The sequence below is a fragment of the Pristis pectinata genome, chromosome 2, assembly GCF_009764475.1.
Source record: "Pristis pectinata isolate sPriPec2 chromosome 2, sPriPec2.1.pri, whole genome shotgun sequence".
Lineage (NCBI taxonomy): Eukaryota > Metazoa > Chordata > Chondrichthyes > Rhinopristiformes > Pristidae > Pristis > Pristis pectinata.
The window spans coordinates 47178768-47205980 of NC_067406.1; the positions used below are offsets into that span (position 1 = coordinate 47178768).

At 40.8% G+C, this 27213-nt stretch overlaps 1 protein-coding gene across 1 annotated transcript in view; it reads left to right on the forward strand.

The window, feature by feature from the left end:
• Positions 1 to 27213, forward strand: part of parp8 (poly (ADP-ribose) polymerase family, member 8) — a 292103-nt gene that overhangs the window by 113770 nt on the left and 151120 nt on the right. Inside the window, exons 4-6 of the mRNA XM_052010563.1 lie at positions 18992 to 19081; positions 22662 to 22732; positions 26896 to 26973. Coding sequence (XP_051866523.1) covers positions 18992 to 19081; positions 22662 to 22732; positions 26896 to 26973 — 239 coding nt within the window. The remainder of the gene's footprint in view (positions 1 to 18991; positions 19082 to 22661; positions 22733 to 26895; positions 26974 to 27213) is intronic.

Here is a 27213-nt window from a genome sequence, read left to right on the forward strand (position 1 = left end):
GGACCTGGCAAATTTATTTAAAATGTCCGTAGCCACGGGTGCGGTGCCGGAGGACTGGAGGGTAGCTCTTGTTGTTCCGTTGTTTAAGAAAGGCTCGAAGAGTAAACCGGGTAATTACAGGCCAGTGAGCCTGACATCAGTAGTGGGTAACTTATTGGAAGGTGTTGTGAGAGATAGGACATATAAGTATTTGGACAGCCAAGGGTTGATTAAGGATAGTCAGCATGGCTTTGTGCATGGTAGATCGTGTTTAACGAATCTTGTGGAGTTTTTTGAGGAGGTCACTAAGAAAGTGGATGAAGGTAAGGCTGTGGATGTTGTCTACATGGACTTCAGTAAGGCCTTTGACAAGGTCCCACATGGGAGATTAGTTCAGAAGGTTCAGTCAATGGGTATCCATGGAAAGGTTGCAAACTGGATTCAAAATTGGCTGAGTGGGAGAAGACAGATAGTGGTTGTGGATGGTTGTTTCTCAGATTGGAGGCCTGTGACTAGCGGTGTGCCTCAGGGATCTGTGCTGGGGCCATTGTTGTTTGTTGTATATATCAATGATCTAGACAATAATGTGGTAAATTGGATTAGTAAGTTTGCGGATGATTGGAGGTGTAGTGGACAGCGAGGAAGGCTTTCAAAGCTTGCAGAGGGATCTGGACCAAATGGAAAAATGGTTCAGAAAATGGCAGATGGAGTTAAATGCAGACAAGCGTGAGGTGTTGCATTTTGGAAGGACAAATCAAGGGAGGACATACACAGTAAATGGTAGGGCACTGAGGAGTGCGGAGGAACAAAGGGATCTGGGAGCTCAGATACATAATTCCCTGAAAGTAGAGTCACTGGTAGACAGGGTTGTTAAAAAGGCTTTTGGCATCCTGGCATTTATAAATCAAAGTATTGAGTATAGGAGTTGGAATGTTTTGGTGAGGTTGTATAAGTCATTGGTGAGACCAAATTTAGAATATTGGGTGCAGTTCTGGTCGTCGAACTACAGGAAGGATGTCAGTAAGATTGAAAGAGTGCAGAGGAGATTTACTAGAATGTTGCCGGGTCTTCAGGAGTTGAGTTACAGGGAAAGATTGAGCATGTTAGGACTTTATTCCTTGGAGCGGAGAAGAATGAGGGGAGATATGATGGAGGTTTACCAAATGATGAGGGGCATAGACAGAGTTAATGCAAGTAGGCTCTTTCCACCTAGATTAGGAGAGATAAGTACGAGAGGACATGGCTTTAGGGTGAAAGGGGAAAGGTTTAGGGGGAACATTAGAGGGAACTTCTTCACTCAAAGAGTGGTGGGAGTGTGGAATGGGCTGCCATCTGATGTGGTAAATGCGGGCTCGCTCTTAACTTTTAAGAGTAAATTGGATAGATACATTGACGAGAGAGGTCTGGAGGGGTATGGGCTGGGGGCAGGTAAATGGGACTAGCAGAATAATGTTTCAGCACAGACTAGAAGGGCCAAATAGCCTGTTTTCTGTGCTGTAGTTTTCTATGGTTTCTAGCATAGGTGAGAAGGAGAATATGAAAATTACTTGGTAACCATGTTACAAAAGAAATGAACTAAGCATCAAGAATGGTCTGGTTATTTGGGGATTTAGAGTTCTTGTTCCACCACAGGAATACATTTGTGAAGGATATCCAAATAAATCTCATATCAAGCAAGTTACCACAAGTATTTACTGTTGACCTGGGATAGAGAAGCAGTTGAACAACACTGTGATGGAATGTCAACAACATTAAGAATATCACAAGAATCTCCCATGTCTTCATATGTAACACTCATCAGCTCAACCAAATGAGTATTTTCTGGATCTAGAAGTTTAATCACTTTCTACTGAACCTGATACAGCAAAGTAAGACATATCTCCAAATGGGATGTTATCACCTACTGGTGATGTACCAGCACAAACTGAGCTACATCATCACAATTAGTGATAAAATTGCCCAATGGGGGATAGTTAGTTTTATAGTTTTGTTGGTAACATTGGATTTTTTGACCGCATTTTATATATGCATTTGTATATGTATTGTATTATGTGTGTCTTCATCCAAATTCAGGGGCACGATAAAATCTGGGGCACTAGGACCCAGGTGTATAACCTGTTGTGACCTTATTTTTATCAACACCCTCTAGTGGATGAGTGGAAAATTTAAAAATGGCAGCTCTTGGGTGAGCACATGGTTGTTCATTTGTTCATGTTATATGTCAGTTCTTCTTGATTCTAGGATTAATTGAAGAATGCCAGTTGATAAAACTGAAATGAGTTCAAAAGTCTTAAAAAAGAGCAGTTGTTTGTTGTGGTGTCATGGTTTTGTTTAAAGGCTACTTATGAAAAAAAAAGTCTGTTCAGATTTATGTCGAGTGGGGAGGAGAAAAACTCTGGAAGAATGTACTGAACTGAGATTGAGAATTGGTTTAATTCAACAAATTTTAGCACCACTGACAGAAATGAACAGCATTAAGGAGTGTTCAGGGTCACAGCATCGTGGGTATAGTAACAGTGGTTATTTTGTTTGACTAGTAATCCAGAGTTTTAGATGAATAATCTGGAAATGTAAATTAAAATTCCCACCATGGCAGGTTGTGCGAGTGAATCTAATTAATGCAGTAAATCTGGAATAAAAAGATAGGATCAGTAATGGTGACCAGGAAGCTGTTGGATTGTCATAATATTACACCATGGCCCTAAATGTCCTTCAGAGAAGGAAACCTGTTCTTCCTGCCCAATCTGGCATAAATGTGGCTTCAGACCCACAGTAATGTGGCTGATTTTTAACTGGCCTTTGAAATGAGCTAGCACACCGTTGATGTAAAACCGCTTCAAATAATAGAATAAAGATGAACATCAGATCTTGATAGTCATCAGACTCGACAAAGCCATACCCAGCCCAGTTGACCCCGCAAAGCCCTCCTCACTTACATTTGGGGATTAGTGCAAACATTGGGAGAGCTGCCCCACAGGCTAGTCAAGCAAACAGCCTGGCACAGTCATGCTCACAGAGTTATGCCTTTTAGCAATGCTCCAGGATAGTCCTTTACTTATCCCTGAGTCTGCCCTGTGTCACTGATAGAATAGACATAGTGTACAGAAGGTAAACAGAGAATGAATTGCCTGGATATCTTCAATAGTGATACAAAGTCACATTGCATTAAGTCATTGGAAACTACTTCTGATTACCAGTTTCTGACTGCAGATTACCATCTTCTTCCTCATTTTTTAAAATCTGTGCTGGGTGCGGAATGTAATCAGTGTCCATCATCAAGCGTGCTTCAGTAGCACTATTAGAGATTGAGCTGATTGAGTCCTGAAGGCATACTTTCCTTACTGGGCTGTGAGCTGAGAGAACCAAGGGAAAACAGAATACAAGAGATACTCAGCCAGTCCGGCAGTGTCTGAGGAGAGGAAAAGACTACGTTGAGTCACTGTCTCACAGCGGCACAGACCCGGGCTTAATTCTGACCTTGGGTGCTGTCTATGTGGAGGTTGCACATTCTTTTGCACTGTTTATTTATTTTTGCTACATTTTTGTAATTTTTATGTCTTGCATTTTACTGCTGCTGCAAAACAACGAGTTTCACGACATATGTCAGTGATAATGAACCTGATTTTGATTCTCCCTGTGACTGTATTAGTTTCCTTCCACATCCCAGTTAATTGCCCACTGTAAATTCGCCCTGTTTTGTAGAATCAAGGGGGAGTTGATGAGGATGTAGGGCGAATAAAGAACAATTAGTCTAGGATTAGCATGATTGGATGCTTAATGGTTGGCATAGACTTGGTGAGCTGACAGGCCTGTTTCAATGCCGTCTCTCTCTATGACTATGATTTTTTTTGTCAAAGAAATGGAAAGAGGGAAAAAATACATGTTTTAAAGCTGCAGCGAGTGGAGGAGAAGGAGAGGTTGGTTGAGAAAAGGGATGATAGAGTCAAGAAGAGGAACAAATGAGAACAGCAGGATAATTCTCTGAAATTGTTGACTACTGTGTTAAATACAGAGGTCTTTAAAGTGTTAGGTCAAAAGGTGATGTGCTGGACCTTCTGTGAGGTCCAAAGTGATAATCCTTCTGTCAATGACACCCCGCACCATGGGGTAACCTGTAGTCTCTGCTCTTTGCAAAGCTTCATGCTCACTGCCCCTACTTCTCACTGGCAGAGGAGAATGGAATGTAAAATGACAGCACAAAATGCTGGAAATATTCAGCTAATTGGACTGCAGATATGGAAAGAGAAACAGTTAACAACTCAGGTCAATGACCTTTACTGAGATCTCAAATCACAAATGTCAAGACTCAATGATTTCCCTTGCATATCAGCGAAGAGCAAAGTCTAAGATGTTTTTTAATATCTCCAGCTCCTGCCTGGAAGAAGCCAAACACTTGTATGATCATCACTACCGTCATCTTCAGAACTACTAGCAAAGCAGTTGTTGGTGTGTGCTGAGATTGCTTTTGGAGCTGCAGTAAGCATCAAACTCAGTTTTATTTATTTACATGATGTCAACATTTGGCAATTCCAGCATTTATTGTCCATCTCTAATTGCCCCTAAAGTGAGGAGGCAGTTAAGAGGCAACCACAGTGATTGTTCTGGAGTCACATTAGGCCAGTCTGGGTAAAATGAACAGATTTCCTTTCCTGAAAGGCATTAGTGAATCAGATAGGTTTACAATGATCGAGTCATCTTGTGGTTATCATCACTGAGACTGGTTTCTTCTTTTACTCTAAATACTAGATTTATTTAATTACTTGAATTTAAGTTGTCCCATGCCATTGTGGGATTCAAACTTGTGTTTCTGATTCAGTGGTCATGAACTCTGGATGCTAGTTCAGGAACTTGACCACTGCACTACTGTTCCCTTATCTCTGGTTTGACCACTGCACTACTGTTCCCTTATCTCTGGTTTCACAAATGCTGCTGTTCATTGAAGTCATTTTCCCTCTTTCCATTTCTTTGACAGAGTGGCCCCCCTAATCCTGTGAACAGGTATGAACTGCTGCTAAAAGCCCTATATCAACATTCTCCGCTCCTTTTCTTTTTTTTTCTTTTCTACTTTTGGTTCCACCTGGTCCTGCTCTATGTACCCTTTTCTCAGTCTTGCAAGATGAATCTCTCCTACCGCACATATATCGAGGAGCAACTGGTCAGAAACTTTGAAATCAGCAAAGAGCCCTTCAATACCTTTCTCTGTGGAATTTTAGGACTTTAAGCAACTCTGGAAGCCATTAATTACTTGTAGAATTGAATCAATAGCGAGAAAAATAATCAGCAATCAATTAACCTTAAAGTTGTTGATGATCCTATTAATTATTCCTCTGTACTGCTGTGAGTGGGTGGCCCGAGGTGTGGAGCTGAAAAATGGCAGTCAAATTGGTGGTGTGTGGTACTTGATTTCATTTGCTTGTACTGCATCTTTCTGGGGGACTTGCACTGCATTTCTGCAGCAATTTTAATATCCTTCCAAGTGTTTGTACTTGTGCATGTTTGAAGTCTTTGGGGGTTAGTAGCACTCAGGGTCTGTGTTTGTTTCCATGGGATTAACCAGCTTCACAGATGCAATTCCACCTGTGACCAGGTCGTAATGCCCTTGTCATTAGGGGAAAAATATTTCAGTTTTTTTTCTCCTTTAGCACAAAAGGGGAACCTTCAGATGGTTACTGAAGTCCCATTTACCATCATAATTATGTCGACTTTAAATACATGAGCAGCTTTTAGAAGAAGATGTTCCAGCATGAAATAGGTTATTTATGAAGGCACTATTCTTTTTACATGCCTTGTGCTTGCAACATCCTGTTCTGTGGTTAATGATATGGGATGAGGTGCCAAAATAACCCATTTTTGCAAAAGTCATACAATTTTATTTATTTGTCCTCAGGATTTAAACGTTATTATCAAGGCCAGCATTTATTATCTATCCCTGCTTACTCCTGAACAGAGGGTCACTTAGCTATTTCAGAGGACACTTCAGTGTCAGCTACCAGCTCCACAAAAAGGAATTCACATTTTTCACTAAACTTGGTGTAAGAGTTTCCTTAGCTGTGACCTTCCTTAGCTTTGTAATGTTTATTATGTCTGCGTACTTTATCTCAGCAGTGGTTTCTTCTAATCACTCATTCCCCTCCTTTGATTCAAGAGAATTTGACAAAGAAAGAGATTTCAGACCTTGTTCCCTGGACACCACTTGCTTAAACTGTCAGTATGTCAAAACCCTTGGATTTTGTTTAATTAGCACTGAAGCACAGAGCAGACTTGAACTTCATGTAAATACCACAGGAAAGCAAGTGTGGTTCAAGAGTCACTCAGCAGCCATGTGAGTTATTGGTTGTGGTTTCATGAAAGATGCTGTTGCGTCATAAGCACCCAGGGTATTGTTCTGAGTCTTTTGTGGTGCTTTATCACAATGTAACAGCTCGTGCTTTCAAGAAGGGTGTTTATCTGGGGTTTGGGGGCTGTTTGTCTGACTATCACCTCATGCTCATTTTGTGAAGCCAACAGATACAGCAAAGTAACTTGCCAGATGCCTGAAGCCAGCTGTCAGGAGGATACATTCCTTTTCTTCCAGATCTTTCTGGCAGCCATTCCTAGCCAATATGTTTCTGTCAGTTTGTGGAGCATGAGGCCTGAACATTTGGGACCAGCTGACCTCATATCACAATAGATGCTATGTAAAAGTAGCACCAGCATGTAGCCAGTGAGCTATTTCTTTTAGTGCCCATCTTCCCACTCTCTCTCTCTCTCTCTCTCTCTCTCTCTCTCTCTCACTCACTCACACACACACACACACACACACACACACACACACACACACACACACACACACACACACAGCCCTTTCTCCTTTTACATTTAACGTCAACATTCCAGTTACTGTATGAAGGCTGGATTTCACCAGGACCCATTTGTGGATAACCCAAATGTCTTGGGTTGACTCCCTATGTTTACTCAAATGCAACCAGGAGCTTGGACCTGCTGACACACGTCATGCTATCAGTTCCTTGCCGGTTGGGTCATTTATATTCAGGAATGCAATCAATACTTAGTAGTCTCTCTGCTTTTGATTGCAGTCTGTTATTGCGAAAACCTCTGCTGAACACTTCCTGAGTTTTGCTTTGTGAGATGCATAGTAAATTCCATGGTGATGTACAAAGAAATGCGTTGTTTAGCATAAACCTAATTCAGAGTTCAAAGTGCAACTTTGATATGATGAGAGCTAACTATTTTGTTCTAAACTTGCAGCACAATCTTGACATGCTGCTAGGTTAATGATTTTATTTTTCTCCCCACATTGCCATTAATTTTCACATATTTTGGCTCCATTAGATCTGATAATTTCTGGAAGAAAGTATTTTCAGCCATGTTATTGTAATCAGTAAAGTGTCTGTACTATCAGGGCGATTGTGCTAGTTAGGACTGCTGCAGATTAACGGCATGTGTAAGTCAGCAAACAGGACTCTGAATGTCAGGTGTGTTATTTTAGTTCAGTGTTTAGTCAGATGCATAGTGGGCTGCTTGTTAATTTTGGTAGCATTGAAAGTGAAGGAGTAATGCTGCTCTCTTTGTTTTCAATGCTCATTGTCTTGCATGAATGGTAGCTTCTTCTTGGTACATGTTGAATATTAAAATACTCACACCTATACCTTTCATGATCTTCCTGTGGCTGAGACACTTTGCAGAGTGTTAAGTATTTTTGAAGTGTAATTACTTTTGTCATGGAGAAACAGCCCATCTGACAGTCTGAATGGAGCAAAATTTCATAAACAGTAATGAGGATGATTTGTTTAGTGATGCTGTTTGAGGGATAAATGTTGAGCAGAAAACCAAGGGGATCTCCCCTATGCTTCATTGGGCCTTAACTCGCTGGGCCTGGCCGGTGACCTGTACATGCAGCCCACACTAACCTTACAGCTGTACTATGGCTCTCAGCGACCTGTGGCCTTGCTGGTGCAGCAACTTGGTGAGGTGGAGCAAACACCAGACACTGCAAGTCTGAGGCCATACCCATGGACCACTGTACTGGCCTTTCAACAGCACCAACCTTCCACTGTTTCCAGATGTCTCTGCTCATCAGAGCCAATTAGCAACAGTTGAAAAAATTGTAATTAAAGTAATTATTAAAAATGCATTTGAAAACACACTGCTGGTTAATTAAGAATAAGTATGCATTGAAATTAAGAGAAATATCCAAAGAACTTAATTAAACCTTTTTAATGAAGGCCTTTGAATGAGTGGGGCCACATTAGATGCTCGTTGGAGACGGCATAAAGCTGAGGGGCTAGATTGCAAGTGTCTGAATGAGAGCCTCTCAGCCCAGCAACTTGAAGATGGTCCCTGGCCACAGCAATGAGGCCAGTGGCAGAGGGATGCATCTGATCTTTTAGCATGTTCTCAACTTGTACAACTGTGCACTGCAGTGCTTAAATGTGGAATGCTGCTTGTTGGTAATGTTCTGTGGTATGGCCAGCCAGTACGTTCTGGCACATTGGATCTTTTCCACCTGAGAGGGAAGACGTCTTATCTGAAGGATGGTACCACTGACAGCGCAGTACTTTTTCAGTATAGCATTGAAGTGTTAGCCTAGATTATGTACTTAAGTCCCTGAAGTATGACTTGAATGTTCAGCCTTCTAAATAAGAAGCAAAGTTGCTGCCACCTGCAGCCTAAACCAAGTTGATCTTGTTTTGTGCAAGCTCAGTATAAATGCAGAGGGTTGCCTTTGGAGATGATCATTTGGGAAGATCAAGAACAGTCATAGTCCTGGTGGGAAAGTCATTACTGAAGATGGTTGGGCTGAGTACACTTCCCTGAAGAAATCTGCAGTAATGTCTCGGGCTGCAATGATCAACTATATTCATCTTTTTTATGAGACACAACTAACCGTTGGAAGGGTTGCTTGATCTCTTCCTTGATTTGTATGCTTCCTTAATATCAAGCAGATAATGTCACCTCTCCATTGACATTCAGCTCTCTGCCTGGGACTAAACTGTGTGAGTGTCTAGGGTCTAGTGGTTCTGGAGGAACTCAGTGTGATCAAGTTGGTCATTGCTTGCTCCATTCACTTTGAGGATTGAAAACTAGTTCGTAGGCCAGGTTCAATTTATTCTGTTTTTAGTGAATAGTGTGCTCCTGCGCAACCTTATCAACAAAAGGACAGAAGGAATAGGAGCAATAGCAGGAATGTGAACCCTTGAGACTGTTTCTCCATTCAGTAAGATCATGGCTGATCTGATCTTAGACCTCCTTCCCACCATTTTGCCCAGTACCTGTGGCCATTGATTCCCCACAGGTCAAAAAATCTATCACAGTCTTGGATAAGCTTACTGACTTAATCTCCACAGTTCTCTGCGTTCAGTAATGCCAGTATGCTAGAACAATTCTTTATATTTCTTCTTTCCTAATCCTCTGGAAATTCAATGTCTGTGTTGGGAGACTTCTCTGAACATGGAAGACAGGAATATGTTTGCTATTCCGTGCTATTTCTCCTGGTATCAAGTCCTTAAAGATCTTTCTGCAACGTATTTATTTTCTATCTACAGCTGCAGATATATTGATTGGAATATTTGACATTTCTTTAAATATTCCCTGCTTTCATAATTACCTTTTCTAGTCAGCTAACATGACATTTCTTCACCACCTTAATTTTGTTATACCTGCTTCATTTCAGTATACAAAGTAAATGGAAATACATTGGGCTGTTCTATAATGGGCAGCTGATTTGCTAGCCTCTGCTTTGGACTCTTAACTTTCATATTTGTTTAAACCAGTCTTCACTATGTGATATACATTCTTTTTGTGGTATGTTTGTGTGTAATATTTCACAAAACTTGGCCCACTTTTCTTCTATCTGTTATCTTTATTTGAGTGCCATTCATGGCAGTTTCCATAATTAATGCTTCATCTCAAATATTTTTGCACATTATGTAGTCATAGAGTCATACGGCATAGAAACCAGGCCCATTGGCCCACTGAGTCCACACTGACCATCAAGCACCCATTCACACCAACCCCGATTCTTATTCTCCCCACATTCTCATCAACTCCCCTCACATTCTGCCACTCAACTACACATTGGGGGCAATTTACATTAGCCAATTAACATACCAATTGGCATGTTTTTGGAATGTGGGAGGAAGCGGAACACCCTAAGAAAATCCCAATAATCACAGGGAGAATGTGCAAACTCTACACTGATGGACAGGAAATTAGGATCAAACCTGGACTGCTGGAGCTGTGAGGTAGCAGCTCATTTTGTTTTCTTTCTGTAAAAGGTGTCATATGAAGGTCAATAAATAAGAATTTTCTGAAGTACAATTTCTCATGGCGGCCTCCCCGTGCTCAACTCCCACCGCCCACAGCCTCATCCCTTCTTACCATCCTTCCTATGTGGATTTCAGCCCCTTTCTGACAATCAATCGCATGTGGATTTCATTCTTCCAGCCAATTGCATGTGGATTTCATCCCACCCCACCAATCCTATGTGGGTTTTATCCCGTACCTGGGTTTTATCCTGTCCCGGGAGTTCAAATTGATAGCAGGGATGTGAGATTGTGGATTATTTGGAACCTTGGTGGAGTTCATATCATTAACCAATGACATTTAAGGTTTAAGATCCAGAAGGATGGGGAAAGGTGGTTAATTAAAGTACAGTTTTGCTGCAGCAAGAGAAATAGAGGGAACAGAAAATAAGTGCGAGAGAGACAATAAAAATAATTTTAAATTTGAACATCTCAAACTAGAATTCTACTGGTTCAAATTATCCCCTTTCTGGGTTGGAGAGGTTGTTGGGCCTTTTATAGGTCTCTGAATTGAAAGGATGAGTATTCAGTCTATCTTTCCGTTATGCTTCACACTTCTGTCTAATTCTCTGAATCAATTTATTTGTTCAAGCCCTCCCCTGGTAAAGAGACATTAGCTCCAATCCAACTCAGCTGAAGCCCCATCTGATTTTTAAACTTTACTCTGTCCCAGAACTTGTGGCTTTTTGAAAGAAATGTTTTAAATATTAGTCCTTTTAGTTTTTGGAATTTGGGCACTGCTTGGAGTTTACATTTATTATTCATCCAGAGCTATCCTTGAGAAGAAGATGGAAATTTGCCATCTTAACTGCCTGCAGTTGTTGCAGTGAAGGTACTTTCACAATACTGTGAAGTAGGGAGAACCCTGATTTTGACCAAGTGCCGATAAAAGAACGACAAAATATATCCATGCAAGGATGGTGTTTGGCTTGGAGATGAACTAAAAGCTGATGATATTCTCATGCATACAATCACTGCCACTGCCATGGACATAAGAGTTTTGAGAACAATTTAGTCCTTATATTTCATGGGTCAAATGCTGGAATTTCTGTGGGTAACAGCTGATATTTTCCCATGCAAATGCCAGCAAGGGCAAACACAGATGTCCCAAAATTGTTGCAGCTGTCTACAGCCACGTTGTTCACTCTGACACTGGACTCCTCAGTAAATGGCAAGTCGCAGTGACTACCAGCACCACTTAGTGTGGGGGTCTTGTTGAATTTACCCGTGGCAGGTTAGGCAATTCTCTGTGGATTTCAGTAGAGCAGAATGGTTGTGAAGGACTAGAGTAGAGTTGTTACTCTCACATTTTTTAATTGTTTGAGTCTAGTTAAATATTTTGGATGCTTTTATGTATGTTTTGATTTGTATTTGATATTTCTGAGTCATTTTCAATATTGTTCGAGGTTCCTTTCTATTGTTTTTTTTAAATTCTAGGTATATATTTGAAGATTTTGACAGTTTTGACAGGTGGCTAATTTGAGGGATGTGATTTAGAATCCTGTAAATGTTTTATTTCAGAAACGGGTTTATCAGAATCAAGTTTATTATCATTGACGTACATCGTAAAATTTGTTGTTTTGCCACAGCAGTACAGTGCAAGACATAAGAATTACAATAATTACAAAAATAAATAGTGCAAAAGAGGAATAACAAGGTAGTGTTCATGGACCGTTCAGAAATCTGATGGCGGAGGCGAAGAAGCTGTTCCTACAATGTTGGGTGTGGTGTTCAGGCTCCGGTACCTCCTCCCCGATGGAAGTAATGCAAAGAGGACATGTCCTGGATGGTGAGGGTCCTTACTGATGGATGCTGCCTTCTTGAGGCACCGCCTCTTGAAGATGTCCTCAATGTTGGGGAGGGTTGTGTCCATGATGGAGCTGGCTGAGTCTACAACCCTCTGCAGCCTCTTTCGATCGTGCACATTGGAGCCTCCGCATCATGCGGTGATGCAATCAGTCAGAATGGTCTCCACCGTACATCTATAGAAATTTGCAAGAGTCTTTGGTAACATACCAAATCTCCTCAAACTCTTAATGAAGTAGAGCGGCTGGCATGCCTCCTTCACGATTGCATCAGTGTGCTGGGCCTGAGATAGATCCTCAGAGATGTTGACACCCAGGAACTTGAAGCTGCTCACCCTTTCCATCACTGACCCCTCAATGAAGACCGGTGTGTGTTCTCCCGACTTCCCCTTCCTGAAGTCCACAATCAATTCCTTGGGCTTGCTGACGTTGAGTGCAAGGCTGTTGTTGCAACACCACTCAACCAGCCAATCTATTGCACTCCTGTACACCTCCTCGTCACCATCTGAGATTCTGCCAACAACAGTGGTGGCATCGGCAAATTTATAGAAGGTATTTGAGCTGTGCCTAGCCACACAGTTATGAGTGTATAGAGAGTAGAGCAGTGGGCTAAACACACATCCTTGAGGTGCGCCTGTGTTGATTGTCAGTGAGGACAAGATGTTATTACCAATCCACACTGACTGTGGTCTCCCGATGAGCAAGTCAAGGATCCAGCTGTAGAAAGAGGTACAGAGGCCCAGGATTTTAAGCTTGTTGATTAGTACCAAGGGGATGATGGTGTTGAACGCCGAGCTGTAATCAATAAACAGCAGCCTGATGTGTGTTTTGCTGTTGTCTAGGTACTCCAAAGCCGAGTGGAGAGCCAGTGAGATTGCATCCACTGTAGACCTGTTGTGGCAGTAGGCAAATTTCAGTGTGTCCAGGTCCTAGCTCAGGCAGGAGTTAATTCTAGCCATGACCAACCTCTCGAAGCACTTTGTCAGAGTAGATGTGAGTGCTACCAGGCGATATTCATTGAGGCAGTTCACTCTGCTCTTCTTAGTCACAGGTATGATTGATGCCCTTTTGAAGCAGGTAGGAACCTCAGACCACAGCAGTGAGAGGTTGAAGATGTCCTTGAACACTCCAGCCAATTGGTCGGCACAGGTTTTCAGTACCCTGCCAGGTACACTGTCGGGGCCTGATGCCTTGCGAGGTTCACTGTTTTGTGTGCAGGATTTGTTTTCACCCCACTCCTTCCACAGGTGAAAGATTCTGTCACAACCCAAGGCCTTGTTGTTGAGCATTAAGTGGCTTCTTTTAGTAAGTTTCCACCAGAAGATCTATATGATGTAATTGGGAACTTCTAATAGAGGTGAAAGGTGATAATGGGTGGCTAGCAACTGACCACAAGCTCTGGGCTACTATTTCTTATCTACTTGAACAATCTCTCCTGCATTTTCTGTTTCTTCACTTTATACCTTATACTGTGTATATTTGCATACCTGATGGCTTATTGGATATAACGAGTTTAAGAGATCTTCATAGGTTGAACATCTCTACAGAATTTCCTTCCTGTAGAATTTCTAGTTCTGTTTTTCGTTAAATTTGCTTCTCTATTTTATGTCAGCAACAAATTTACACTGTCACTGAGAATTTACCCAACATCATTACATTTGCATTGAGAGGCATGGTGGCAACAGACTTGAAGCTGCTGCCGCACAACTCCAGGGATCTAGTTCAATCCTGTGCTTGGATGCTCTGTGGACTTTGCATGTTCTCCCTGTGACCACGTTATGTTTCCTCCAGTTTCCTCCTACCTCCCATAGACATGCTGGTTGGTAGGTTACTTGGCTCCTGTATATTACCCCTAATGTAGGTTGGAGAATCAGGAGGAAGGTATCGGCATGTAAAAGAGAACGGGTTATAGGAAAATGGGTACCTCCTTCTATGTCTTTAGGAAATGTGAAACTTGTCATTTTAAAAAGAACATTTTAACAATTGAAGAAAAGTGAGACTGAGGATTTGAAATCATACTTCTGTGATGTGGTTATCTTTCCACAAATCAGCTGAACTTGGCAGCAGTTTCAACCTGACCCTAAAAATATAAAGCACCAGCTGCCCTTAATATTGGTCTGCACTAGACTGAAGTAACCTAATGTTCAGATTTGTCAGTGGCTCACTTTTAACACAGCATTCAACACGGAAAGGGATTCAAACAAGATGGGTATCCCATAGACAGGAAATTGACTGGTACAGTAGATTCCCCTCATCAATAGTTCTAAGCTAGTCTTACTACATTTCAATTTCAGTTATTCAGGTGATGGGAACCTGAAAACATTCCAAAATCTTTCCAACACCATTGATTTGGTGGGTATCATTAAAAACGTCCCTGTTCTTGTCCATGTGCCATCTGAATATTAATCAACAATTTTCACCCTGTTTTGTGAACTTCAATAGCCTAATGCAAGACTATTTGAGCACATATGCCAGAGTGCACCCCACAGGCATAGATCTTCCACTTCATATTTCTTGTCTGTTGTTACAAACTGGCAAGTGACTGACTTGGTAATACTTGAGAGCTTAATTTGCATAAACATAATTAAAAAAAACAAGGTATATTTGCATGCAGATCAATTTAGCTGGAGATTTTCTTGTATGTTAGCAAGGGGTTGTGCATACTGGCTTTGCATTATAATGATGACCTGCAGATGTTGCTGAACTGCTCCATCATAACAAAGAAGCAATGCTGCACCAGCAAACACGTACTGTCCAATTAGCAGGAATTGTGTTTCTTCCACAGATCTGCTGGCAGAGCATTTTGGTTGTGCAGTATTAGGGTTGAAACTCAATTGCTGCTATTTATTAATTATTATCTCTTAAAACAACTTGGGGTGCATAGTGATTGATTGCTTGTTAATGAATGCAATTCTTTCCTCTCCCTGCTAAGTAGCTATTACTTCCCAGTTTCAGGGGTATTTTTCCTGTCCAGTTTTCCCACCTGTTCTGTGAACTCTGATGTAGAAAGCAGTATCAATTATGCAAAACAGAAGATGACTAATCCACTTGGAAGAAAAAGAAAATTGGACAACCTGTGATGCGGCCACCAATTTGCAATTGCCCATCTTGTCTTCCTACCTAGACTAATTTGTATCCCACTGATCCTTGCTACCATCTGCACGCTGGAAGTCCTCCAGTATCTTGATCAAATAGTCGCTCTTCAGGACTGAGCTAATGGATGATTGAAGCAGAGAGGATCATAGCCAAATCCAACATGGTCATTAACCTCAAGTTAGGTTTTCCATTAGGAATTTGTGTTTTCAACGAGCATAGGTGCCTAGATGGAGTAAATAGGAAGGACCTATTGCCAAAACTAGGGGGCATTGATTTAAAGTAATTGATTGAAAGATTAGTGGGGGAGATGAGGATTTTTTTTCTCACCCAGAGGGTGATAGGTGCCTGGAACTTGATGCCTGAAGGGGTGTTAGGGGTATAAACCCTCTTCATATTTAAGCAGTATTTGAATGTGTGCTCAAAGAGCCATGGCCTCAGAGCTACAGACCAAATGCTGTGGTTAGGCTGGAGAACTCTCTTTCTACCAGCACTTACATGATGGGCTGTTTGGCCTCCTTCTGTGTCATGAACTTCTTATAATCTATCTGGATTTACCCTTCCTCAGTGTAAGGGCACTGAGGCTCAGTGGTACCACTTGTCCTGGCTGAACTCAGTTAATTCCTAATTAATTTCAGTCACTCTCATGAAATCAAATATTCTGAGTCAGAACTGTTTTCTCATATAATTAATAAATGACACCAATTGCATGTGTGTGTGTCTGTGTGTGTGTGTGCGCGCACATATGCACACACTGGGGGAGGGGGGAGGTGTTGGTATACCTGCCAAAAATGTGCAGATCAGCAGATGGATTTCTGGGTTTGAAAGAACAAATGACCAACCAAGCACATTCAGGGAAAGATAGCCTTCCATTGTTCCAACCAGGAAGCCTCCCCATGCTTTGAAGTTCAATCCTGGTAAATATTAGAGTTCTTATCCTTGCTCTTAAGTTGTAAATCTATTAGTTGCTGGGTGACGTTACAGGCTAACACGATGAGAGCATTGGCAGATCCTTCATTAGAGCATAAAACAGTATGACACAGGAATAGGCCCTTCAGCCCATTATGTCTGTGCCAACCATGATGCCAATTTAAACTAATCCCATCTGCCTGTTCATGGTCTATATCCTTCTGTTCCCTGCCTGTTCATGTGCCTGTCTGAATGCCTCTTAAATGTCACTATTGTATTTGCTTCTACCACTTCCCCGGCAACACATTCCAAAATTGATTCATCGATACCGCTCCTCCCAGATTTGAAAAAGAAATGGTGGACTAGCTCACAAATCTGTTATTAGGTGCCACTTCTCTTTGGTAGAGCACATTGCAGATAATAACCTAAGGATGTATCACATGAGAATTTGTTCATAAGTTATTCAGCTGTTGTTTGATGCACTGGTTCAGTATAGCTCAGCTCACTCTCTAGTTCCTTTGGAGAAATTTATTATGTGTGTCACTCTGCATCCAACAGAAAACAAAATTTCACTGTCAGCAAAAAAGGTCACAGATTGCACTTGATGCCTGGAATCACCATACTGTCATGTTCTTATCGGATTGCTAAAGCTTCTTAAATCTATGTGATTGGTAATTTCAAGGTACAAATCCAGTTTTGTGGAAATCATGCAAGTAGGGGACTGGAAACGTATATTTTATCCAGTTGTTCTTGATGTGCAGCCACATCAGCAGACTGCATGGTTCGTGTAACATCCTTTTAAAAAAGCAGTTATAGATTGCCACCCACATTTTGTTGGAGTAGAACTGCTAGTTTTACTTTGATGGCTCATTTAAAGTGCGCATGGTAGACTTTTGGCAGTGCAGAAATGTGAAGTATTACAGAATATTGATTTGAATTGCATTACTGTCAGGTAACAGATACCAAACAATTTTTAAATGAATATGTAGGCTGTAAATATTTCTCACTATGGCAAATAGATTGAGAACCATAATAATTGCTCAGTACCAGTATGTAACATCCAGCTTTCCATTCTCGCCAGTAACCATTCTTGTGTCGCTTCATTATTCTGTGCATTATTGTGCTGAATATTATACTGCAATTTCCAACAGAAATCCCATCCAGTATTACATTTCTTTATGGAGAGTTTGAGTATGAAAGGATAACTATGTTTTCAATGATGTTATTTCAAGTACGCTGATATTTTTTATTGGACACATCTTTATAAGTGTGGAGTTTCTTTTCAAAATGTCCCAGTGCAAAAGTCATTCCTACTAAACAGAAAAAAAGATGAAAGAAATCTTCACAGGGAATCTGCTGATATCAGAACCAGGATACTCCCACCTGTCTTTTAAGTAGAGGCTGGCACTTTAATCTGACATCCCTGCTGTTCTTAGATTACCTAATTTTATTTGTCAAGCAGAAAAGAAATGTAATGAAGCTTTTGCTACAGGTTCATCACTGTATCTATCCACTGAGGTTGCTTTTAAATTGTTAGCATACATATTTCAGACATAAAAAGATTATACTTTGTGGTGCAAAAGAGCAAACAAGTGATTTACAGTAATTGGAAGATGTTGAGCGTTCGGTGTCATTACAATGCAAAATGTATTGTGTTCACTCTGTTCACAGCCTTGTAATTTGTCACTCTGTAATGTAGCTGAAACAATACAAGCTCTCCTCTTGTTTATGTAGGGTTTATCCTGCTTCACAATATGCTAGCTGTAATTACTTTTTTTCATGAATTCCATAATGTAAATCCTAACTACTGCATGGCAGTCAAAAAAAGATGCCTATGGTCCAAAGCATTCCCTGGGGTCATATAACACATTGGAGCAGGGGTAGGTCATTCAGCCTTTCAAGCCAACTTTACTACTCAATAAGACAGTAGCTGATTTTCTATGTCAAAACCTTGTCACACTTTTGTCAAATTTCTTGATTCCTTTAATACTCAAAGGTCTATTAGTCTCTGTTTCCACAGCTCTCTGGAGCAGATATTCCAAGACTTTATCCTTGGAGTGAAGAAATGTTTCCTCATCTCCCTCCAAAACGGTTGGCTTGTTATTCTGAGCTTTATTGGATCATGCTTGGATTATACCCTTCTGTGATCTTCAGCCCAAAATACAGCATTGATTCATTAGCATATTGCCAGATATCATTCACTCAATGATTTTATGTTTTAACAAAAGGCAAAGTTTGGCTCAACATCTGCCAGTCAAATGTATTAACTCATTATCACTGCAAGGAAATATTTTTGAATCATGAACGTGTCCAATACCTTGCTCAGTTGATAGACTTAGGTCCAATGCTGAAAAACTTTATTATGAAGGACTAAACTTATTAAAAACTCTGTGTTTATAATTTGAACAATTGTATTCACATCACAACAATTAGCCGTTTCATGCTCAGATTGCTGCAGCTACATCTTGTTTTTACTTAAAGGCTGGATATCCCTGAATAAGAAAAGTGATAACCACTGTATCTCTTCCATACAATGCATTACTGAAGAAAGACGTAACTGATGCGTAACTTTTGTACTTACTCTGTTCCTGTGCTTATAATTTTGAAATGTACATTTGTTCTGTGATTCAAGAAAGTTCCAGAAATTAATTTATGGGAATACCAATCAGACGATACTGCTCAGCACTTGGAGAGAGATAGAGAGGCGTCCTTTCTCTCCTAAAGATGGATGGTCAAAAAAGTGCTTATGTGAATGGAAATATCCCAGCTTCTGCTGGGAGTGAATTGTTCCAATAATTATTTTGATGCAACCCCTTTGTTTTATGAATGTAAACTAACCTACATGGAAGAATAAGGAACTAATAATATAATTTGATGTGTGCTGTTTCTTATCCCTTCTAGACAATACATATGTGTCAAATTCAGAGAATGATGATGATGTGCTAGTCACAAGGGACCCCATTCCAGTAATTTTCCAAAGAATAGCAACAGGTAAGAGCCTTGAACTTAGGCAAGGTTATGTTATTGTCAAATGTTACCAAAATTCAGCTTTAAGAAGTGTTGCGACGAGCACTTGAATCGCTTAGGCTACAGGTCAAGTGCAGGAAGATGTGATTAATATGGATGGGTGTTCATTGTTTGGGGTGGATGTAGTGGTCTGAATGGCCTGTTTCCATGCTTACTCTGTGACTCTTTGACTCTAACTGTTCTATTTGAAAGAAGGAAAGAACAAAATAGTCTGACTTCGTAAGAAATTGGACAAATTCATGACCAAGAAAGGAATAGAAAGTTTTGGTCATAATATATGCTTTAAGAGGGTGTTTGCAGTGCATCAATGAATGGTTATATCATTGGAGAAATGCTGCAAAACTGAGTTGTGCCTGAGACCTAAGGCATTGTGTATTAGTGAACAAGCCTTACACTCTCAAAGCTTCCTTTTTTTTTTACAAAGCAACAAGGAAATCAGGTAAGTAGTGGTGATGGAGACTGGTCTGAGGAGTAGGGAATTGGAGGGTGTACCAGGAATTGGAAACGAATAGCAGGAGGGGGCTTGGCAGTCGATGGGTCAGTAGGGAGGAAGAAAAGATCAGCAGATCATGAAGTGAAGGCTGGCAGATCAATGATGAGGTGTGAGGGAGCGAGCTGATAGATCAGTAGAAAGTATTTGTGATCACGTACAGGATCAAGGAATGAGGGTGGCCTTAGGGAAGGACATTGCAAAGAGTTCCTGAAGAGAAACTACCTGGGACAGGTTCCTAACATGAGCTACAAAGGCCGGGACCTGGTCAGGCGGATCCTCTTTAAGAAGCAATATAGCAAGCCTCCAGAGTAGCATTAAGACTGCTTCTGACTGAATGGCGTGGCGATTCCCTGGTCACTCATATGGTTAAAAATTACAGAAGGAATGTCTAGGCACATGTTGCATGCATTGGGATGTCACTGACCATGTATGGACTGCTCCATGTGCAGGAGCAGCACATGGAGGAACAAGAAAGGATTAAGGAATAACAAAAAAATACATTTTCAAGCAGAAATTGGAAATTATTGCATCCATTTTACCAATGGAATGGTGGCACAACATTGACCAATTTTGGTGAGTTTTGGACATAACTAACACTCAGGTTTTGATGGGCGTTGTACATGGTTCTCCTCTGAAGTAGCTTCCCACAGATAGGACTCCCAAGGCCAATGCAAAGGCAAACTCAGGGTTTTATTTTTATTAGCCATGCTTCTAAGTAGATTCCGACAAAATTGGATGACCCTTTTTTTAACACATGTTCCTTTGGAGTTAGAAGGAGAAGGAATAGTCCTAGCATTTCTGCAAAATTCCTGAGGGACCTCTTAACCAGGCCCAAGTCTTAATTTCAAGCAAGCTTTAGGCCTCCTAGTTGGCATGTGGTCAAAAATAGGCCATAATGAGTTGTTATGGTGCACCTGGGATTAGATCCCAGTCTAAATAAAGAATGAAAGTGTTGACTTTTCCTTTAAAATGTTATTGAATTTCAGTTTATTTCAAATTGATTTCTTGCTTCAACCTGGAAGGATGGCATTGCACCAAATACTAGGTAATAATTCAGACATGTTGTTGTTGGTAATAAAGCTTTAATATGAAAATAGAGATGCTCCTTCCAATGGAGACAGCACATGTGAAGAATATTCCGTGCAGTTTTACTGCCATGGGCAGTGCAGGCATAGCCTTGAGCACGCATGCAGCTATCAGAGGGAGAATCGGGCAAAACAACATCTGGCAGAGCAGCTGAAGGCTCTGACTGGCTGCTACAAACATAAGGACAGGTACCAGCAATAAAACAATGGAAACAGAAACTTCAGGTCGACTGTTGTTTTAATATCAAACCAGCTGCTGCTGAAATAATGCTGCTTAATTGGTTTTGCTTTCGCCGGTGACCAAGTTAGGAGTTGGCACTCGGTTATAAAATATCGTGGGATGTTTCGCAGGAGGTCACAAGGAAATTTTACTCAACCCCTCTACCCTCAGCAGTACCAACAAGTATTCCACAGAACTGTTGTACTTCATTGCTTGTGACCATTTAGCAGTAAATGGTAGAGATTGAAACTAGATATAGGACCCTTGATATACAGGCAGAAAAAATTCACATTGCCAATAATCGTGAAAACTCATAATTACTAAGCAATAAAGTTTCAACACTTGTACTTTCTGATAAAAGAAATCAAAATACTGAAGCCCATCTAATCAGGATAGATTAATGAATCACGCAGATTAGTTGACTGTCTGATCCCTTCGTATAACTGTGCTGATGTTGGCAAAATCAAGTAATTTAATATGTTAAAGCATCTGGAAAGAATTGCATCAGATAGGAAGTGTTGACTTAGAAATATCTCTTAAAAGCACTCAACATAAAATATTTTTCCAAAGTTAAGCCAGTAGCATCCATCACAAATATACTGTTAATTTCTAATCATCTTGTTGGTACACAAGAACATAGGAATAGTGTGACATAGGTTAATATGACTGATAGAGTTTGCCTTCCATCTTTGTTATAGTCACACAGTAAAATGCTGATAAATTGGTCTAGTGACATCCCTGTTGCTGGTGCATGCTGAAAACATGTTATCTCCTTTCCTCAGTAGATAGTGACTTTTACCACCACCTTGATAAATCAGATTTGCAGACTGTCAATATGATATCCATCCAATTGGTGTTTTATTTCCTTTGAAGTCAATGGGAGGGAAGATTGGACTAGGTATACGCAAGTTGGGCTAATGCTTACCTTGTTCATCTCGGAAACTACACACCTTGTGAAGTCTGAAAGAAGAACCATACTACTTATTAGACATCGTTCAAATGGTTATAATAACTTACCAATTTAATTAACAATTAAGTTATTTACAGAAGCAAAGAAATTGGACAGAATAATAGACTGAGCAGAAAATGTATGTTTTAATTCTAGAGGTAGCCACAATGGGTTAATTTACCCTTTTCAGTCTTTACATTCTTCAGTTAAACAGTCCAGTGAACTGTACCAAATATATTTCCATGATGTCTCCCATGCAATAATGTACATAACCTCGGCTGTGTTATGGAGCACTTGCTACTGGCTAGCTCAAACTGAGAATATTGCAACCAAACTAGAGAGACCAATCTCTTTAAAGTTGAGGACCTCTTTGAAGATTGGACTATCAATCAGTTGTGAACGATGGCATAGAATCTTAAAATTCTATAACACAGACAATGCATTGGAATACTAATGGAAAGATGAATGGATATGGCCTGGAATCTATTATCTATCATCTTGTTACTTTTAGGCATATTAGCCCCTAATTCAATATAAGAACAGTGACAGAGTATATCTTTAACAAACACATACAAAGCAGGCCCAGTTTCATGCTTAGAACAAAAGACATTAACATGGCTTTTGAAGTGTTAAATAGCATCTTGCTGAAAACTGCTGGTGAAATTATTTTTAACACATCCCTTCTCCTACAAGGCAGTAATAACTTGGCTCTAGAAAAACGCTGGAGGGTAGAAATGTTATCAAACTGCTTTCCTTTCAGTATGAACTTGACACTGTAACTCCCCTTTATTTTTCAGAATTAAGGTTCAATAATGATGCCACAAGTTGCCTGTCAATCAGAACAAAGCTGCACAATGAGAGGTGCCAGGTAAATGCAGTTTGAATCAATTTGTCCATTCATTTTTATCACATTTTCCAAAATTTAAGTAGAATAGTCTACAGATTTATCTTGCACACCATTCAGTTCTCTGCAAATGATAAGAAGTGATTACATGTTGCAGCTGGAAATGTTGCCCAGTTTGCTTCATCTGATAACTGACAATTAGGAGAAGCCCTACTGATAATTCATTAAACTGGCAGCTGTCCATGCTACTCCTCTGTGTTATTTGTTAGTATTAAAGCATAAACTGAAAGTCTTTCGACAGACCAAAAAAAGTTGATATGACTGTGTATCTTCACAAGATTCAATTTGACTGATTACCTAACAACGTTATCCACAATGGGAAACTAATTGTCCAGAATAGAATGGACCATTGATTTATTCAGTAGAAGTCCCTGAAGTGTGTTTTGTTTTCAATTGGTATCTATTATGTCCTTTTTTATTTTGGAAGTTAACGTGCTTAGAAGTGAAATTGTGTAGTGCCATGTACTTGTGCAATCTGAGATTCAGTGATTAATAAAAATAAAAATTATTTGACAATTGGGCTTTACTGCAAAGACTAATGTTTATTCTTGGTCCTGCCTTACTAATGCATGATGGAATCTAGATGTGCAAAATTGTGCAACTTATGTTTTTATGCCACTTCAGTCATTTTCATTGGTACATGTGTGACCTGTGACACCTTTGGGACATTGCTCTAGTTGCAAGCTTTCACGGTGCCAATGAAGCTCCTCCAGTGTGACAAGGGGAATCTGCCTGTGATCTTCCTTGTGCAGCCCATACCAATACTTCCCACCATGGTAGTGAACCCCAGCACCTCCTCCTAAGTTTGCCTGTGATCTTCCTTGTGCAGCCCATACCAATACTTCCCACCATGGTAGTGAACCCCAGCACCTCCTCCTAAGTTTGCAGCCACCCACTGATTTGACACCTATCCTGACAGCCCCCTTAACGTCCAACTCCTCACCTTCACCAACTATTCCCATACTCTATCAATAAATCCCCAGACTACTGACACCCACCCCCTTGCTGACTGCCAATGGCACTCCTTGACCTGACCACCAAGTCCATCCTGACCGTCAGCCATACCATAAGCCCCTGGCCCATCCAATCTCCAGCAGTTGACCTTCAACCCAAACCCCCTACCTAACATCAACCTGACCCATCAATCTTTGCCAATCCCTGCCCTGTATATAATGCTAGTATATATAAATATACAATCTAACATATTTTTGAAGGACGTAGCTGCTGCTGATCTCTTTTATATCATAACCCTAGGCTCAACACTGGAAACTTTTTGTTATTATTCTTAAACATTCCTGGCCTGTGATTACTTTCATTTAGTTTTCATGTAATGAAGTTCCCTGAGGGCATTAACCTTCACTGGTACGGTTTACAGTGACTGCATTCATTTGTTTGGAAGTATCTCAAAGTGTCCCTGTGGAGCAGCCCTCCTGCTCTATGTGGCCCACAAGGAAATTTTAAAAAAATGTTCTGCTTACTTCAGCCTCCTCCATCTTTGACTTCACCTGTCATTAATTTAATAGTTGCTCTGGCCCAATGTTATTCAGAGGAAATTATATGATACGTAAAAAATTATGTCTTTGTAACTTTAAATATTGAAAAGCCCAATCCATTTCATGAGAGTGAATTGGTTATCTGTGCGCAACCCCCTCCCATCCCCATCCTGACTTAATTGAAATAAAGTAGATGAGATCAAAGTGTGTCGTGCTCATGTTTCAGACTCTTGACTTTAATTTCCCACCTGAACCAAACCTACTGGTTTAAAATTAGCACGTTTTCCAGCTTAAACAATCAAATTGAAGAAATTTTTCTTCATTTTCATTGACTAAGGAGACATATTGTTCTGAGATCCCCTGCAGAAGGTCCTTGCTGTTATTCCTCCCACAAGGCCATGGTATTGAATCATGGGAATTTTACAGCACAGAGGTCTTCAGCCCATTGTGTCTATGCCAGTTGAAACTGAGCCACCCAACGTAATCCTGTCTTCCTGCACTGGGTCCACAGCTCTGCCAGTCACACCACTTCAAGTACTCAACCAAGCACTGTTTCTCCCTCTACCTCTCTTTCAGGTAGTGAGTTCATGATGCCCATGACAAAAGGGAGTGGGTGGCGGACAGAGAGGGGAATCTTTCCTCACCTTAACTAATATTTTCCAGCACTGGCAACATCTTCAGATATCTCCTTTGCCTTGTCTCCAGTGCAGTTGCTTTCACTACCACACCCCAACCTTCCCTGGTCTCCCAAACCTCCCTCCAGTCCTTGACCCCCCTTCATTCCTCTGAGCCCTCTACTTCTTCTCATCCTACCTTTCCTGACCCCTCTAACTGTCCTCTCTCCTCCAACCCCTCCAACCCTCTACCCTCCCCTGACCCCAGCTCCCACCCCTGCCGCATCTTCACTATCCCCTCTGACCTTCCCCTCTCTGAGGCTGAATGTTCTGTCCTTAGCAGGGGCCATACCTTTGTCCCCCTGCACCTCAACGAGTTCCATGCCCGCCATGATGCCGAGCTCTTCTTCTGCCGCCTCCGTCTCCGGGCCTACTTCTTTGGCAAGAGTTCCCCACCCCCCACTGATGACCCCTTCTCCCGCTTTAAGCCGCCTTCCTCCTCTTGGGCACCTCGTCCTTGCCTTCTGCCCACTTTGGATCTCTTCATCTCTAACTGTTTCTGCTGCCCTCCAATGCAGTCATTTCTTTTCTGTTATGTGGTGACCAGAACTATATGCAGTTTTCTAGCTGTGGCCTCGCTAGTGTTGTATGCAGTTCTAATTGATGAACTATGCATGAATTGAAATGGCGTACTGGGAACATTATTTCATAAAATAAAAGCATCCACCATAAGGCCAACCCCTTATGGGTTTTGTGAACTGGTAACTAGAGCTCACAGATCCCTTGATCTATGGACCCAATACTGCCACTGATTGCAGGTGCTTGCAGCTACCACAGCCACTGGAGGGTCTTTCCCAAGTGATGAATACATCATTACCCCAATCCCCTTGCCCTGATTTCCCTCATCTCCATGGCAACCTGAGAGATCCCTTTAACCACAGTGGTCCACTCTCCAGAATGTTGAATGACAAGGCAGCTGGCATCTGTGAAACATACAGATCATCTCATAGTGCTCTGATCTGGGAGCAAGCCACATTAATGATCTTTTAAAGCAAGGATGTCCCAATATTGTGATTTGTTTGGTGATTTTTAATTTAACGTTAGCACTGTCTGAAGCACCTGTTTAGTGCACTTGTATTTCATCTTTGTCCTTTTCCATAAATATGCTAAGTATAACAGAATTAACATCACTGCCATAAAATCCCCTCTCCCTAATACTTCCTTCATTGGCCAGCTTTATTTTCTAAACACCAATCAAGAATCTAGAACTCATCCAATAAGTTTACTGAATTCTATGCCTTTTACACTGATTGTTTCCTAGTTAATACAGGGGGTACCTGAAATCTCCCATCATTACTGCTCTACAGTTTTTGTACTTGTCAGAGCTTGCCGAGAGTTTTACCGTTTCATCTCGGTGGGACTGTTCAGAGGTCTACAGTATAGCAGTAGTAGTGTGGTTTCTGAACAGAAAAAGCCCTTAACAAATCTATGTTAGCAGACTGAGCAATGTTTGGTCAGTGTTGACTGCAAAATCCTACTTATTATTAAGATAATAATTAGAGTATAAATAAGGACTGAGCCACCTTACTATATATCACTCCAAAAGCTGCTTTCACGATTCCTAGCTGATCAACTTTGTAATGATCAAACTTTATGTCCATACTTAGCCCTTCTTCCACTTTTTTGCTGTTCTCTTTCACTTTGAACAGTGCTTTTCACAAGAATCCCTTTGTCGTTGCAAATTTCACATGGTTCTTCTGCTACATTCCAACTGCAGCTATTTTCCGCCTCACATTTTCAGGTAGATTGATTATAACAGCAAATTTGTCTGTAGACAGAAATAGTCATTAAATATTGGCTGAGTGCCAATGGTATGCTGTTTCTTCCCACAGGATCACTGGAAGTCCTATAGTTTAGCACCGGAGCAATCCACCTTTATTTCTGGTTTATGTAGTTCATGAAGAAGAACAATATTTTCTTCTAGTTTTAGTAAAGCATTATTGGTTTTGTTTGTATACAGGAGACCAGGCATACTTGCACAATAGAGGAGGATTCAGAAGGAGACAATGATTCAGAAGAATTTTATTATGTTGGTCAGGTGAGTAGGTTTCCAGTTATCTATGGTTGCCAATTGGATTTCCAGACTTATGAAACAAGTGCTGTGTTATCCTTAAATAAGTATGAATTTCATTTTAATTTTATCAGATGTGCTCTCTGGTTATTAAATGAAATGGAGCAGGTATCACCATCTAAAGGACTGTATGTGGAAAATGGAAATGAAAATAACAATCAGCTCTTGACGTCTTACGCAGCCTTGGCGCGATTAAAATCAAAGACC